The sequence below is a fragment of the Lactuca serriola genome, chromosome 4, assembly GCF_051521515.1.
Source record: "Lactuca serriola cultivar US96UC23 chromosome 4, Lser_US96UC23_V15, whole genome shotgun sequence".
Classification (NCBI taxonomy): Eukaryota; Viridiplantae; Streptophyta; class Magnoliopsida; order Asterales; family Asteraceae; genus Lactuca; species Lactuca serriola.
The window spans coordinates 346,289,440-346,302,766 of record NC_136411.1 but is presented as its reverse complement, the minus strand read 5'-3'; the positions used below and the strand labels follow the sequence as shown (position 1 = coordinate 346,302,766).

At 29.6% G+C, this 13,327-nt stretch overlaps 1 protein-coding gene and 1 long non-coding RNA gene across 2 annotated transcripts; one reads left to right on the top strand and one right to left on the bottom strand.

Moving 5' to 3' along the window:
* Nucleotides 1–635: 635 nt before the first annotated feature.
* LOC145097548 (uncharacterized) lies at nucleotides 636–6,817 on the bottom strand. The gene is made up of 4 exons (XR_013704391.1): nucleotides 6,545–6,817; nucleotides 6,374–6,459; nucleotides 1,185–1,252; nucleotides 636–1,045 (listed from the first exon to the last, which is right to left on the bottom strand). It is a non-coding gene; the product is annotated as an uncharacterized LOC145097548 (long non-coding RNA).
* Nucleotides 6,818–11,639: 4,822 nt separating this feature from the next.
* On the top strand, nucleotides 11,640–12,700 carry LOC145099656 (uncharacterized). The gene is made up of 2 exons (XM_079037189.1): nucleotides 11,640–11,955; nucleotides 12,048–12,700. Exons 1-2 carry the CDS (start codon nucleotides 11,640–11,642, stop codon nucleotides 12,698–12,700), a joined length of 969 nt encoding a protein of 322 aa, XP_078893315.1.
* The last annotated feature ends 627 nt before the right edge of the window (nucleotides 12,701–13,327 follow it).

The window sequence follows — 13,327 nt, the reverse complement described above, 5'->3', positions numbered from 1 at the left end:
GAAAACACGGAATGGATAATTAATTATAAAAGAAATTTAGATTATGACACCATGATTTATTTGGATACTTCAACTTGATACATCGATTCAAATTGAAAGATGACACTCACATGGAACAAATAATCAAGGAGGTGGAGTCGCTGCTTTCATCCTCTTTCCCGTCTTCTACTGTCGATATACGCCTCTCAATTGATATGTATTTGTCGATTTCACAGGGAGAAATTTATTAGCCCTAATAGTAAAATGGAACGAAACGTGGATTATTAGACTGTAAGATTTGAAGAAGTTCGGAAGTGGGGATTTTGGACTTTAATCAATCCAAAATTAAACCTGATGTGATGATGGTCGTGGGTTGCGATAAACATATTAATGATCTTAACTTGATAAAAGGAAGTATAATATTATTAGTGAGTTAATCTTCAAAGTAAACATGTCTTTTATTTGATACAAGTATATCGTATGTGACTTGTATTTTTTTTCCTAAATAAACAAATCCTAATGCCTTGTTGCTAAAAAAAATATGCATATTTATTGATCATTATGTGTAGTGTTCATCCTTTTACATGGAATGTCGTATAAAAACATGTCTACTCCTTGCATGAGAGTTTGTAACATTAAAATGAAGTCCTAATAACTTCTAAAAGGTTAAAATTTTGGTAATTATGTTGGCCATGTTTATGAAATTATAGAGCAAAAGCAAACCAACAGAAGCCCTTTTCTTGCGTCAGAGGTTTGTAAAAGTTCAAATGGAAAATGTACATAAAAGACAAATTAAACCTTGATTTTCAAACTCCCTATAAATAGTGATGACGATGAATCAAGCGTAGGGAATCGCCACGTAGAGCGCAGAATTTCAAACGGCCCATTTTGGTCAAGTTTCCTGGGCCTTCCAAAACTATTTTGAGGGCTACTAATGGTGATATACCGGATCCCCTCTTCTAATAAAAGACTCCCTAATGTGCCACATGGCATTCTTCTACACAACCAAAGTCCACGTGTTATTTTCTACATTTTCCTTAGAAATTAGTTCCCGCCCAAATCATCCCTATAAATTAGACAACAAATCAGAAAGTCAAAATCAGAAATTCAAAAGTTAATATCTGTTTCAAAAAACATCTGTCACCATATTAAACGAAAAATCTGTTTCCATATTAAACGAAAAATTCAAAATAAAATATAATCACCTTGCTAGAAAATTGGCAATGGTCCACATATTCTCCTACTAATCAGCAATTATTTTTCCATATTATACCTGCATTAAAAATCATAAAAATCATACATTATCATCATCATATCGCATAAAATCAGGAATGATTTTTTATAAAGTTTATCTGTTTCCGAAAATATCTACATGATTATAGTAATTAAAAATCATTTAAACGAATTACAATATTCAATCACAATATTGACTTCGGTTGTTTTATTCCACCTATAAATACAGAACCCCTAAATTCTTTTCAACCATTTGCATTTTCTCATTTACTTCGTATCTGAACTCTAAAACACTGCAGAGAAGGTAAATCATCCCAAAACAACTATGCTGAATTTTTTTTGTTTATCATTCATTCGTATTCTTATTGTAATTTTGATTACATCTATATTCCTCTCCTTCGGTTATTTTCTGTATATGTTATCTTATACACAAGCTATTCAATTTTTTTCCTACGTACAAACAAAATGAAGAAATCAATACACATGTCCTCCTTATAATAAAAACATATATGAATATGTGTGTTCTGTTAGTCAGTAATTTGAATTTATATATATATATATATATATATATATATATATATATATATATATATATATATATATATTTCATCAGATTTATATAATCTTGTGTTTTTTCAGTTAAATGGTTCAAATGCAATCTGAATTTGAATCATAATAATACCAACATATTGGATTATTTTTGTTAACTTATTCACGGCTTTGAATTTACATATATTTTCACCAAATTTATATAATTTTGTGTTTTTTCAGTTAAATGGCTACTCCCAATGTCACTTTCATTGCTGATGTAGATGTGTTGAGGGACAATTTGACTCTAAAAGTTCGTGTCATCAACTTGTGGAAACATATGTCATTCTACAACAAAGATGAAATTTGGTCCATTGAATTAATATTACTTGATGAACAGGTATGTTACACTCTACATATTAATTATTTCTTACAAATACACATTTAAGTACAATTACTTATATAGTTGATCATATATTACTTTTTTATAGGGGAGCAAGATCCAAGCTACTGTTTGGAAAAAGTTTCTGTATTGATTCAAAAATATATATTAAAGGATGGGTCGACGTTTTACATCACGAGTCCAAGTTTTGCATCACAAAAGTCTGGTTGTTTCAAAATAACTCCTCAAGATCAAAAACTAACATTTGTCCAAAATACTGTTCTCAAAGAATGTGCAGAATTTTCTGGATCTACATTTGGATTTTCATTTGATGACTATCAAACTGTTCTGTCGTTGCTACATCCTGAAGACATATCTGTTGGTTAGTTAATATTTATTATTTTAATTATAAACTAAATATTTAATTAGTTTTAGTTATGTTTATCTGCTATATATTATATATTATATCTTTAAATTTCAAAGGGCTCTTCAAATATATATATATATATATATATATATATATATATATATATATATATATATATATATATATTACAGATGTTATTGGATTGGTAGTTGCTATTACTGAGATGATGAGGGATGATCCTGAAAATTCTAAACACAGACTAACCATTCACATCCAAGATGCAAAGTTTGTTGTTCATTTCTTTATATTTGTATTATATTTTATATTAAAACATGACTTTTAAAAAACAATTGTTCAATATTCAGTGCTTTGCAACTCCGTGTAAATCTGTGGGGTGATTATGCCTACAAGATGCAACATTACATAGATAACAATCCACCAAAGCAACGTGTCGTTGTTATACTTCAGTTTGCAAAGATTAGTGTTTGGAGAGGTATATTTGTTTTATTAACTAAACAATTTTTACATCTTTGATTATTAAACTGATTATTATTATTTGTGTTATAGATCGTCCGAGTGTTAATACCTACTTTACATCTTCAAAGTTGTTCATTAACTGCGATATCGATGAAATTAGTCTTTTCAAAAAAAGGTAACACATTTCTATGTACGTTTTAAATATACAAATGTTCATTACAACAATACTTAAAATTATTTCTTTGTGTAATTTACAGTTTAGATGGGGATGATCGTCCCGATTCGTCTTCGAATACAATTTCAATCATTGAATCTAAACAACTTTCTGAATTAGATGATTTCATAGTTAAAACTAAGCTGAAGACTATTGCTGAGATTTTTGAACCACATTCGGTATTTATTTGAATTTTTTAAACTTGTATATTTATACTTTTTTTGTAATTTTTAAAATAAACAAATGTTATAAATAACCAATCATTCATGCAGAAAACCCATTTCATTATAGTTGGCACTATAAAGGGAATCTTGCAGAATGAGAAATGGTTCTATCCCGCGTGTACAAACTACAGCCACATGGCCTTTCCGGATACTGATGCAAAACCAACTTCTTATGAATGTCGTAACCAAAATTGCACAAAAAAAAACAACTACTGTTGTACCGAGGTTGTTACTATAAACTATATTCATGCAAAAACATTTCTTACTCCATATATATTAATAATACTTTTGATATTTTATATTATTTTTTTTTTGTAGATTTATGATCCCCATACGTGTGCAAGATAATACCGGGACTATTACCTTAACAATGTTTGAAAAAGAAGGAAGGTATCTATTGAAGACATCAGCCAAAGAGTTGTTTAAAAAAGCAACAGAGGTCGTTTGAATATTATGCAATAATTATTTCGTTTTATATATATGTTCATTTTAACCGTAACGTGTATTTACATTATTATTTGATGTAGATTGGGGACAATACTGATTTCTATCCGGGGGAGATTAATGCATTGAAAGGTTTGAAATTGGCATTCAAGATTTCTGTTACGGATTTCAATGTGTCGAAAAAAACCAATCAGTATGGTATTTCTAGAGTCAGTGACAATGTTGATTTAATTGAACAACTCGAAAATAAGTTTACCGAATCACAGGTAATTAAATTACTAATTATTGTTTTTTGGTTGTTAACTATATATCCTTATAATATTTCTAAAACAATTTTTTTTTGTTATTTTATGTCTTATGCAGATTGGTATAACACACTCTTGGGATGTTTGTTCGGGCGAATTCGAATCTCAAGATAACAAGCCTTTAAAGGTTACATTCATATTAAATTAGATAAATATGTTCTAAAATAATACTTGGATGTAAATAACAATGTTGTAAAACTATTTTCTTTAGGATCAAATTTCAGGGACGGATGATAACATAACTCCTTCCACAGTTGACAAGAACTCAGCAACAAGCCCGATGAAGTTTTTGAACACAACACCAGTTTTGAAACGAAATCTGGAAGAAGTCTTTGATTTGGAATTGAATGACAACTTATCGTCGTCAAAAACAAAGAAAGTATCCCTAGATGGTCCAAGAAAACAGTTGTTGGAGGTGAAGTTGGAAAAAAACGGCTGAATTTCATTTGGTGGTGAATCGGAAGACAGTGTCCATTTTGGATTTTCATGAACAATTTTTAGTTTTTAATTTGCATGGTGCTTTTTTAACTATCTTGGTTTGATTTAATGCGACATTCTGGTTATTAAGGTTAACACTTTGGGATTATTTTCTTTTTAAATGGTTTGTTATGCTATATTATGATAGCATGTTATGAATTAATTTTTTCATATTTTAGACGTCATTTTATTATTGCTTTTCCATTATTGGTACAAAATGTCATGCTACATACTAAAATATTTATCGTTTTAATATTCAACATGAAAAAGCAGTGGTAGTTGCTTAATTTTTGGATATCTTTTGTTATTTTTATAGATCAAGGCCTATAATTTGTGTGTTTGTGTTAATGTACTTCGAAAATGCATTGCTATAATTTGTGTGTTTGTGTAAATATACTTCTGTAATACAATGGCTTAATAAGAAAAAGACAAAAATGAAATGTTCTTTTTTGTAAAAAAAAATCGATTTATACCAATTATAGCAATGTACTTTCAAAGCACATTGCTATAATTTGTGTGTCTTAATATTCCTACACTACAATTGAAAAGTTATTTAACGTGTTCATAAATTTTCAAAATGTTATTTAAAACCCATAATTAAATTTTTATTTTGTCTTTAATGCCTTAAGCCCATAATATATATATATATATATATATATATATATATATATATATATATATATATATATATATAGAATGTTTAAAAACAATTTCTAACCTACTTTCAAAAACTCATTTCTCTGTACAGTTTGATCCTCCTATAATAGATGAAAAATTGATTAGGGGGAGGGGTACTCTTTCTATTGATTTACAAGATTATATTATCATTAATTGTGCATGTGGGTGTGTTAATGTACCTGTGTATGTTTGTGTATCTTTTTTTTACAGTGGCCAAGTATGTAATTTATTATAATAGGACCTGCTATTTTTTTAATCTTTAAATGTTCAAACTTGGGTTTGGTAGCACCCAATTCATCTTTTTCTTGAATATATATGTGTGTTATTTGCAGGTCAAAAAATTGATAATGGAAACCATGGAAGGTGCACTTCAATCCTCTAAAAGAGCCCCTGGTCATGTTTGATCCATCACAAATATATTATTAATTTAGAAAATGGTCCATACGGCATTATTTTTTTTACATTTTTTGTCCCTTTATTAATAAAGTACACATTAGACATATAAACATTTTTAAAACAGGAACGTGTTTCTTTGGTCATGTTGCTTTCTATGTGTGTCAATATGTGTGTAATTAAATTACATATTAGTGTGTTATACCATCTATGAAACTTCAGATCCTAAACCATCTGTTTTGAGTTACATATCAGTGTGTTATACGGTTTAAATCTAAAGGGTGCATATCAGTTGGTTATATTCTTAAATTCTGCTTTTTTGAGCAATTTTCTGCCATTTTTTGTCTTCAAATCTTACTGTCAAATAAAAGAAATTGCAATCTACATTCATTTTTTGTTCTAAACCATTACTTTTAATTTCAAACCACTCACTAGGCACTGATATGAGTTTGTCCTCCGTTTTGCACATATATTTAACCCTAATATCTAGCTAATCAATATAAAAATCGCATTCCAATTTCGGAAGGTATATAAAATTAAAATTCAATTAATAAATTATTTGCTAATCAGATGCACAAATTTAACCCTAAAATCTTAGAAATTCAAATTTCAAAATTTCAAACTATTACGCACAGAGTATGAAAATCATACTTTCAGAAAATTGAAAGTTACCTGATTGTGTCTTCGCTCTTGACGTATTTCGAGTTACTCCTCATACCATTTCAGTTTTCGATAACTTCTTCATAAGAATCAAATTTCTGCCAAAAACAATCAGGTACAATTTCTTTCAACTAATCTATGTTCTGTTAAGAAAACAATAGTTAACAAAAATTTACATCTTACCTTCAATTGTCGAATCTTCATACCATATTCATTCGTACCTTTAATTGTAAAATCGGTATAAGCTTCTACTCCCTTCAAATTGGATTCGATGATTGTATATTCCTATCTTCCTTTACGATAGCAATGGACAAACATCCATATCTTTCTTAAATGAATGCCTTCGAAATGTTAACCTTGATTGCGGAGATATAAATTTTGATATTCGATGGTTCTAGGTCTCCGTTTCTATTACAGCAAAAGGGAAAAATGGGGTTTATTACTAATAGATGGTTATCTTCTACGTGGGAGAATAGGGGTTATTACTTGTGTGAATCCTTAAAAAAAATGTTCTTTTTTTTTATAATTTTTTATATCAATAATATTTATATAATTTGGATTGGTATGTATCCCATTTATTATTGAAATAATTATATTTTAAGTAATTACCTAAGAATTTATATTGATATGTCGTAATTATTAATTTCTAATTTAAGTTGACATAATCTATTTAAATTGCCATTTTATATATCATGCTCCACAATTTAATAAATAAATGTGATTTATATATAATTATGTAATTTTATGATTTAGAAATATTTTATATCCTATTTGGTTAGTATTCAATTCGTCAAATGAAGTTTATACAAATTATATAAGCTACCAATCGATGTAACATTTACTATCAAATTATTAATTTTGTTTTTCACTATACTTTTTTATTTTTATTATATATCAAACAAGAACATGAATGCAATGGACGCTAGAGAGAGAAGAAGAAACAGAAAATTATATTTGGATAATAGAAAATCCAAAAAACGTTGTACTACATCATCATCTCATCGTACACCTACTGGACATGCTATAAAATTTTGCCAATACGGTAATCTTCTTGCTTTATTTTGCGTTGATAATTATAATATGTATTATTGATAGATTTTAAATATGTTATTTATTTTTATTTAAAAAAATTAAAAGAAATTATAATATATTTAAACTTAATATAAAAAAATGTCTTTAAGTTGTTTTCTACGATTTTACAGGTTCAAATAGTACTACAGAATCTACAAATGCTAAAGAGAGGAGAAAAATTAGAAAGTTATATTTAGATAATAGAAAATCCAAAAACTTACCAAGCACATCAAGCCATCAAAACTCATCGATTACACATACTTCTTACATGTCAAATAACGGTATTTATATTCGTTTATTTTACAATTGATTTGTAAATATAAAAATTATATTCAATTTGCAAAACTATTTAATTTAGTGTATTTATAATAATTAATATTTTTTTATTATTACTAACCATGTTTTCTAATTATGTAACAGATGTCTACAGTCATCGTGTTAAATTAATATCTACAGGTAATTATACAGACGTTACCTTAGATAAGGAAAATATAAACTCAGCCAAATCATGTGTATATCAACATACAAGTATTCATCATACTTCAAATGGTACGAATTTCTATATATACGAAATTAAAAATATACGTTTCACATTTATATAACTCATAACAATTTCTAACATTCTAATTTGTATTTTAATTTTATCAGGCAATTATATTTTCAACAATAAAGTTCAAACACCACTATCTATTAATTTACATAATTCAGTGTTTGGCATTGGCACGACATCCACCAATCGTTCCACAATAACTTATAATTCTCCTTCAACAAATATAAATGTTAGAACTCCCTTTTCTAACATTTCAAACGGTATGCATTTATAAATACACAAACTTAGAAATATATGCTTTATATTTATATAAATCATACCAATTGCTAATGTTTTGATTTGTATTTTTATTTTATCAGGCAATTGTATATTCAATAATAACCTTCAAACACCAATATCTATTAATAAACACAATTCAATGTTTGTGAATTCCACGACATCCGGTAATCGTTCGACAATAATCCAGAATTCTTCATCAATCAAGTTACCAAGAGGAAAACATCAATTAAAAAGGAAGACTCCAGATATATCCTCTATACCTGTTTTTGACTTGACATTAGATGAAGAAAGTAATCATGATCATATTGTCGAAGATAAATTTCGCGGTATATCAAAAGGTGATAATAATTCTAATAGTTTTAATATTATTTAAATTTATTTAATAATCTGATTTATATATATTTTTTACTTTTTAATATTGTTTTCATTCAATAGATTACTTGGATCATGAAGACGAGATTGTTATATGTCAAATTTGTCATGCAAAATTATGGCTAGATGAATCACTTAGAGGACAAAAAAAGGCAATACGTCTTATTCCTTATGTTGTGGTTATGGAAAAGTTGAGTTATCACCCTTAAAAGAAGCACCGTCGTCTTACAAAAATCTTTATCGTTCCGTAGATTCTAAAAGCAAACACTTCATGAAGAACATTCGACGTTACAATTCAATGTCTTCATTTACATCCATGGGAGGCAAAGTTCATTCATCCATCAACTCAGGCAACGCACCATACATATTCAGACTTAGCGGTCAAAATTATCATAGTATGGGAAGTCTTTTACCTATAGGTGGATCACGACCAAAATTCTGTCAGTTATACATATATGATACAGAGAATGAGATTTCAAATAGATCGACAAGTATTGGGTATATTTTTATAATCTTCATCTAAAAATTAATTTCAATTCATTTATCTTTTTAACTAACATTAAATAATTCTCTATAATATTTTCAGTGGACCAAGGAGCGCTTCTACATCAAGTTCAAGGTCATATGATCTCCAAATTATAGAATTTTTGAAGGATATGTTAGATTCAAACAATGCGTTAGTCAAGTCTTATAGGATGGTAAGAGACAGTCTTCATGATAATCCTGGTGCTAACTTGAAGTTAAGATTAATCGGAAAAAGAGAACAAGATGGAAGGACGTATAACTTACCAACTTCTTCTGAGGTAGCCGCTTTAATTGTCGGTGACATTTGTGATTCAATTGAAAAAAGAGACATCATTGTTAAAACCTCATCAGGATTACTAAAGCGTATCAGTGAATTACATCCTTCTTACCTTGCTCTTCAATATCCATTACTATTTCCATATGGCGATGATGGTTACAGAGTTGACATCCTTCATAGAGGTATTACATCTTCAAGTAACAGCAAGCGCCCGACCTGTACTATGAGAGAATTTTTCGCTTACAGAATTCAAGATAGAGATTAATCGTTCTCACTACTTCTTAATGCAAAAAGGTTGTTCCAACAATTTTTGGTTGATGGTTATACAATGATTGAAAGCGAGCGATTATTTTTCATATGTAAGCAACAAAAAATTCTTAGATGTGAGTCTTATGAGAATCTGTGTAATCACCAAGTACGTGGTAGTACATATATTTCGAACGTTGGTCAACGTGTGATTTTACCTTCTTCATTTACCGGTGGTGCACGTTATATGATGCAAAACTATTTGGATGCCATGTCGCTATGTAAATGGTTTGGATATCCAAATTTTTTCATAACCTTTACGTGTAATCCAAAATGGCCAGAAGTTCAAAGGTTTCTTAAGGACACTCCACTTCATCCTGAAGATACACCGGATATATTATGTAGGTTATTTAAGATAAAGTTGGATGCATTTATTAAATATTTAAGGGAAAATGAAATTTTTGGCAAGGTTCAAGCAGGTATTTTAAAATTATAATTTAATATATATATATATATATATATATATATATATATATGTATATATATATGTGTGTGTGTGTGTAGGTTATATATACCTTCTTTAATTCTAACTTCTATTTTATGTGTATATTTTTACATGCAGTGGTTTATACAATTGAATTTCAAAAACGAGGTCTGCCTCATAGTCATATATGTTTGTTTATGCATTCTGACTACAAGCTTCCTACAGTTGAATATATCGATCCCATTATTTTTGCTGAGATTCCAAATATCGAAGAAGATCCAGAATTATATTCACTTGTCAGGGAGTTCATGATTCACGGTCCATGTGGAGCTGAAAATTTGAATTGCCCATGCATGGTGGACAGAAAGTGTTCTAAAAAGTTTCCAAAGCAATTCTGTAATCATACTTCAGTTGATTCAGATGGTTTTCCCTTATATAGGAGAAGAAATGATGGACATTTTGTTGAAAAATCTGGTGTTCAGTTAGATAACAGGAATGTTGTTCCATACAACAAATATCTATTAAAAAGATATCAGGCACACATTAATGTTGAATGGTGCAATCAGGGATCTTCTATAAAGTATTTATTTAAATATATAAACAAGGGTCCTGATAGAGCGACTGTTGCTATGGAGCCAAGCAATAATGATTCTGATAACAATGATGCAGTGGATGAAATCAAAGAATACTATGCTTGTAGATATATATCTGCATGTGAAGCATCATGGCGGATTTTTAGTTATGATGTTCATTATAGGTATCCTGCTGTGATTAGACTACATTTTCATCTTCCTGGTCAACAACAAGTTGTATATGAGGCAGACGACGTTATTGAAGATGTTCTTGACCGGCCTTCAGTTGCTTCTTCAATGTTCACATCTTGGATATTCTATTGGTAGAATTCACTCGGTTTCACCTAAGCTTGGCGAAGCGTATTTTTTAAGAATTCTTTTAAATAAAGTGAAAGGTCCAAAATCCTTCGAAGAAATTCGCACAGTCAATGGTGAAATATGTTCTTCTTTTAAAGATGCATGCTATAATCTGGGCCTTTTGGATGATGACAAAGAATACATCGAAGCAATTAAGGAAGCAAGTGTTTCTGGATCTGGTTTTTATCTACGTTTCTTATTTGCTACGATGTTATTGTCTAATAGTTTGTGTAAACCAGAGATTGTGTGGGAAAACACATGGGAATACCTTTCAGACGGAGTTCTTTATTCTTAACAAAAGAGATTAAACTCTCCAGGTATTATATGTTTATTAAATTATTATTAAAACTGTATCATATAAATTTCCAATATGCAATCAATTACATTTTACCTCCCAGATTATCTTTTTTTTAATATGTTGTAAGTAATATAGTATTTATTGTACAAGTTTATCACTAAACGAAGATCAAATTAAAAACTTGACTTTGTTCGAGATAGAACAAATTTTACTCCGAAACAATTCCAGTCTCAAGAACTATAGAAGGATGCCTTACCCAGATGCTGATTTGGTTTCATCTTCAAACAATCGTTTGATAGTCGAGGAGCTAGATTATGACATATCAAATTTGAAGAATGAGTTTGATCGGCTCTTTGTTTCATTAACCGACGAGCAACGCAACATTTTTCTTGATATAATGGCTAAGGTTAAAAATAATAAGGGAGGTGTATTCTTTATTTATGGTTATGGTGGAACTGGTAAGACATTTCTCTGGAAGACAATTTCTGCAGCAATTAGATCCCAAGGAGAGATTGTTTTAAACGTTGCTTCAAGTGGGATTGCTTCATTATTATTAACTGGAGGTAGGACAGCACACTCTCGGTTTAATATTCCCATAATCTTACCGAGGATTCTTTTTGTAAAATAAATCCAAAGAGTGATCTTGCGAGTTTAGTAAGAAAAGCCTCATTGATCATTTGGGATGAAGCACCAATGGTACACAAGCATGCATTTGAAGCTTTAGATCGAACTTTGAAGGATATATTAAGACTTGTCGATCCTAAAAACTCAAATATTCCATTCGGAGGGAAAGTGGTTGTTTTTGGAGGTGATTTTAGACAAATTCTACCTGTTGTTCCGGGTGGCAGTAGACAAAATATTGTTAACGCTTCTTTAAGTTCTTCGTATTTATGGCAACAGTGCAAAGTCCATAAATTAACTGAAAACATGAGGTTAACTATTGGCAACGATTCATCTGCTGTTTATCGAATAACGGGTTTTTCAAACTGGCTTTTGGACATAGGAGAAGGTAATCTTGGTAGTCCGAATGATGGTGAAGCAATTGTTGATATTCCAGAAGACATTCTCATTAATGATCCATATGATCCCATTGGTTCATTAATCAAATTTTTATATCCTTCCATTCTTGAAAACTTCAACATTGCGGGTTATTTTCAAGAAAGAGCAATACTTGCTCCCAAGAATGAAGTTGTCCAAGAAATAAATGATCGGTTGCTAAAATTGATTCCAGGAGAGCCAAAAGAATATTTAAGTTCAGATAGCCTCTGCCAATCTGAGTTTGTCCATGATCAGTTTGATGGAAATTGATGTTTTAAATGGTCTTAAAATCTCAGTTATGCCAAACCATAATCTCATTTTAAAAGTCGGTGTTCCAGTTATGTTATTAAGAAACATTGATCAAAAGTGGCTTATGCAATGGCACTAGACTACAAGTCGTATCATTGGGAAAACGAGTAATCGAGGCAGTTATCATATTTGGAAGTAATATTGGAAACCGGACTTTCATTCCAAGAATGTCTTTAACTCCTACTGAAAACAAAATCCCATTCAAATTCCAAAGAAGACAATTTCCATTGGCTGTATGTTTTGCAATGACAATTAACAAGAGCCAAGGTCAGTCTTTATCGAAGGTTGGATTGTTTCTCAAGGATCCTGTTTTTACACATGGTCAATTGTATGTTGCTTTATCTAGAGTTCAAAGTAGAGAGGGATTAAAATTGTTAATTTTAGATAACCATGGTAGACTATCAAATAAAACATCCAATGTCGTGTATAAAGAAGTTTTTAGAAATTTATAAAAACTTTGTAAAACTTTATTATTTATATGAATTTATGTTTATGTTTTTTTTTTAAATTTATATTTGCATTATACAAAATGATAACTTTCTAACATATATACAAATACAAATTGCTGATTTCAAATTCAAACCATTA

What these genes read in the sequence shown, in the direction of transcription:
- LOC145099656 (XM_079037189.1), top strand. Translation starts at nt 11,640, where the DNA reads ATGCCTTACCCAGATGCTGATTTGGTTTCATCTTCAAACAATCGTTTG. An exon ending in TTCATTATTATTAACTGGAG is followed by an intron (nt 11,956 to 12,047) that starts GTAGGACAGCAC and finishes TTGCGAGTTTAG; the next exon opens with TAAGAAAAGCCTCATTGATC.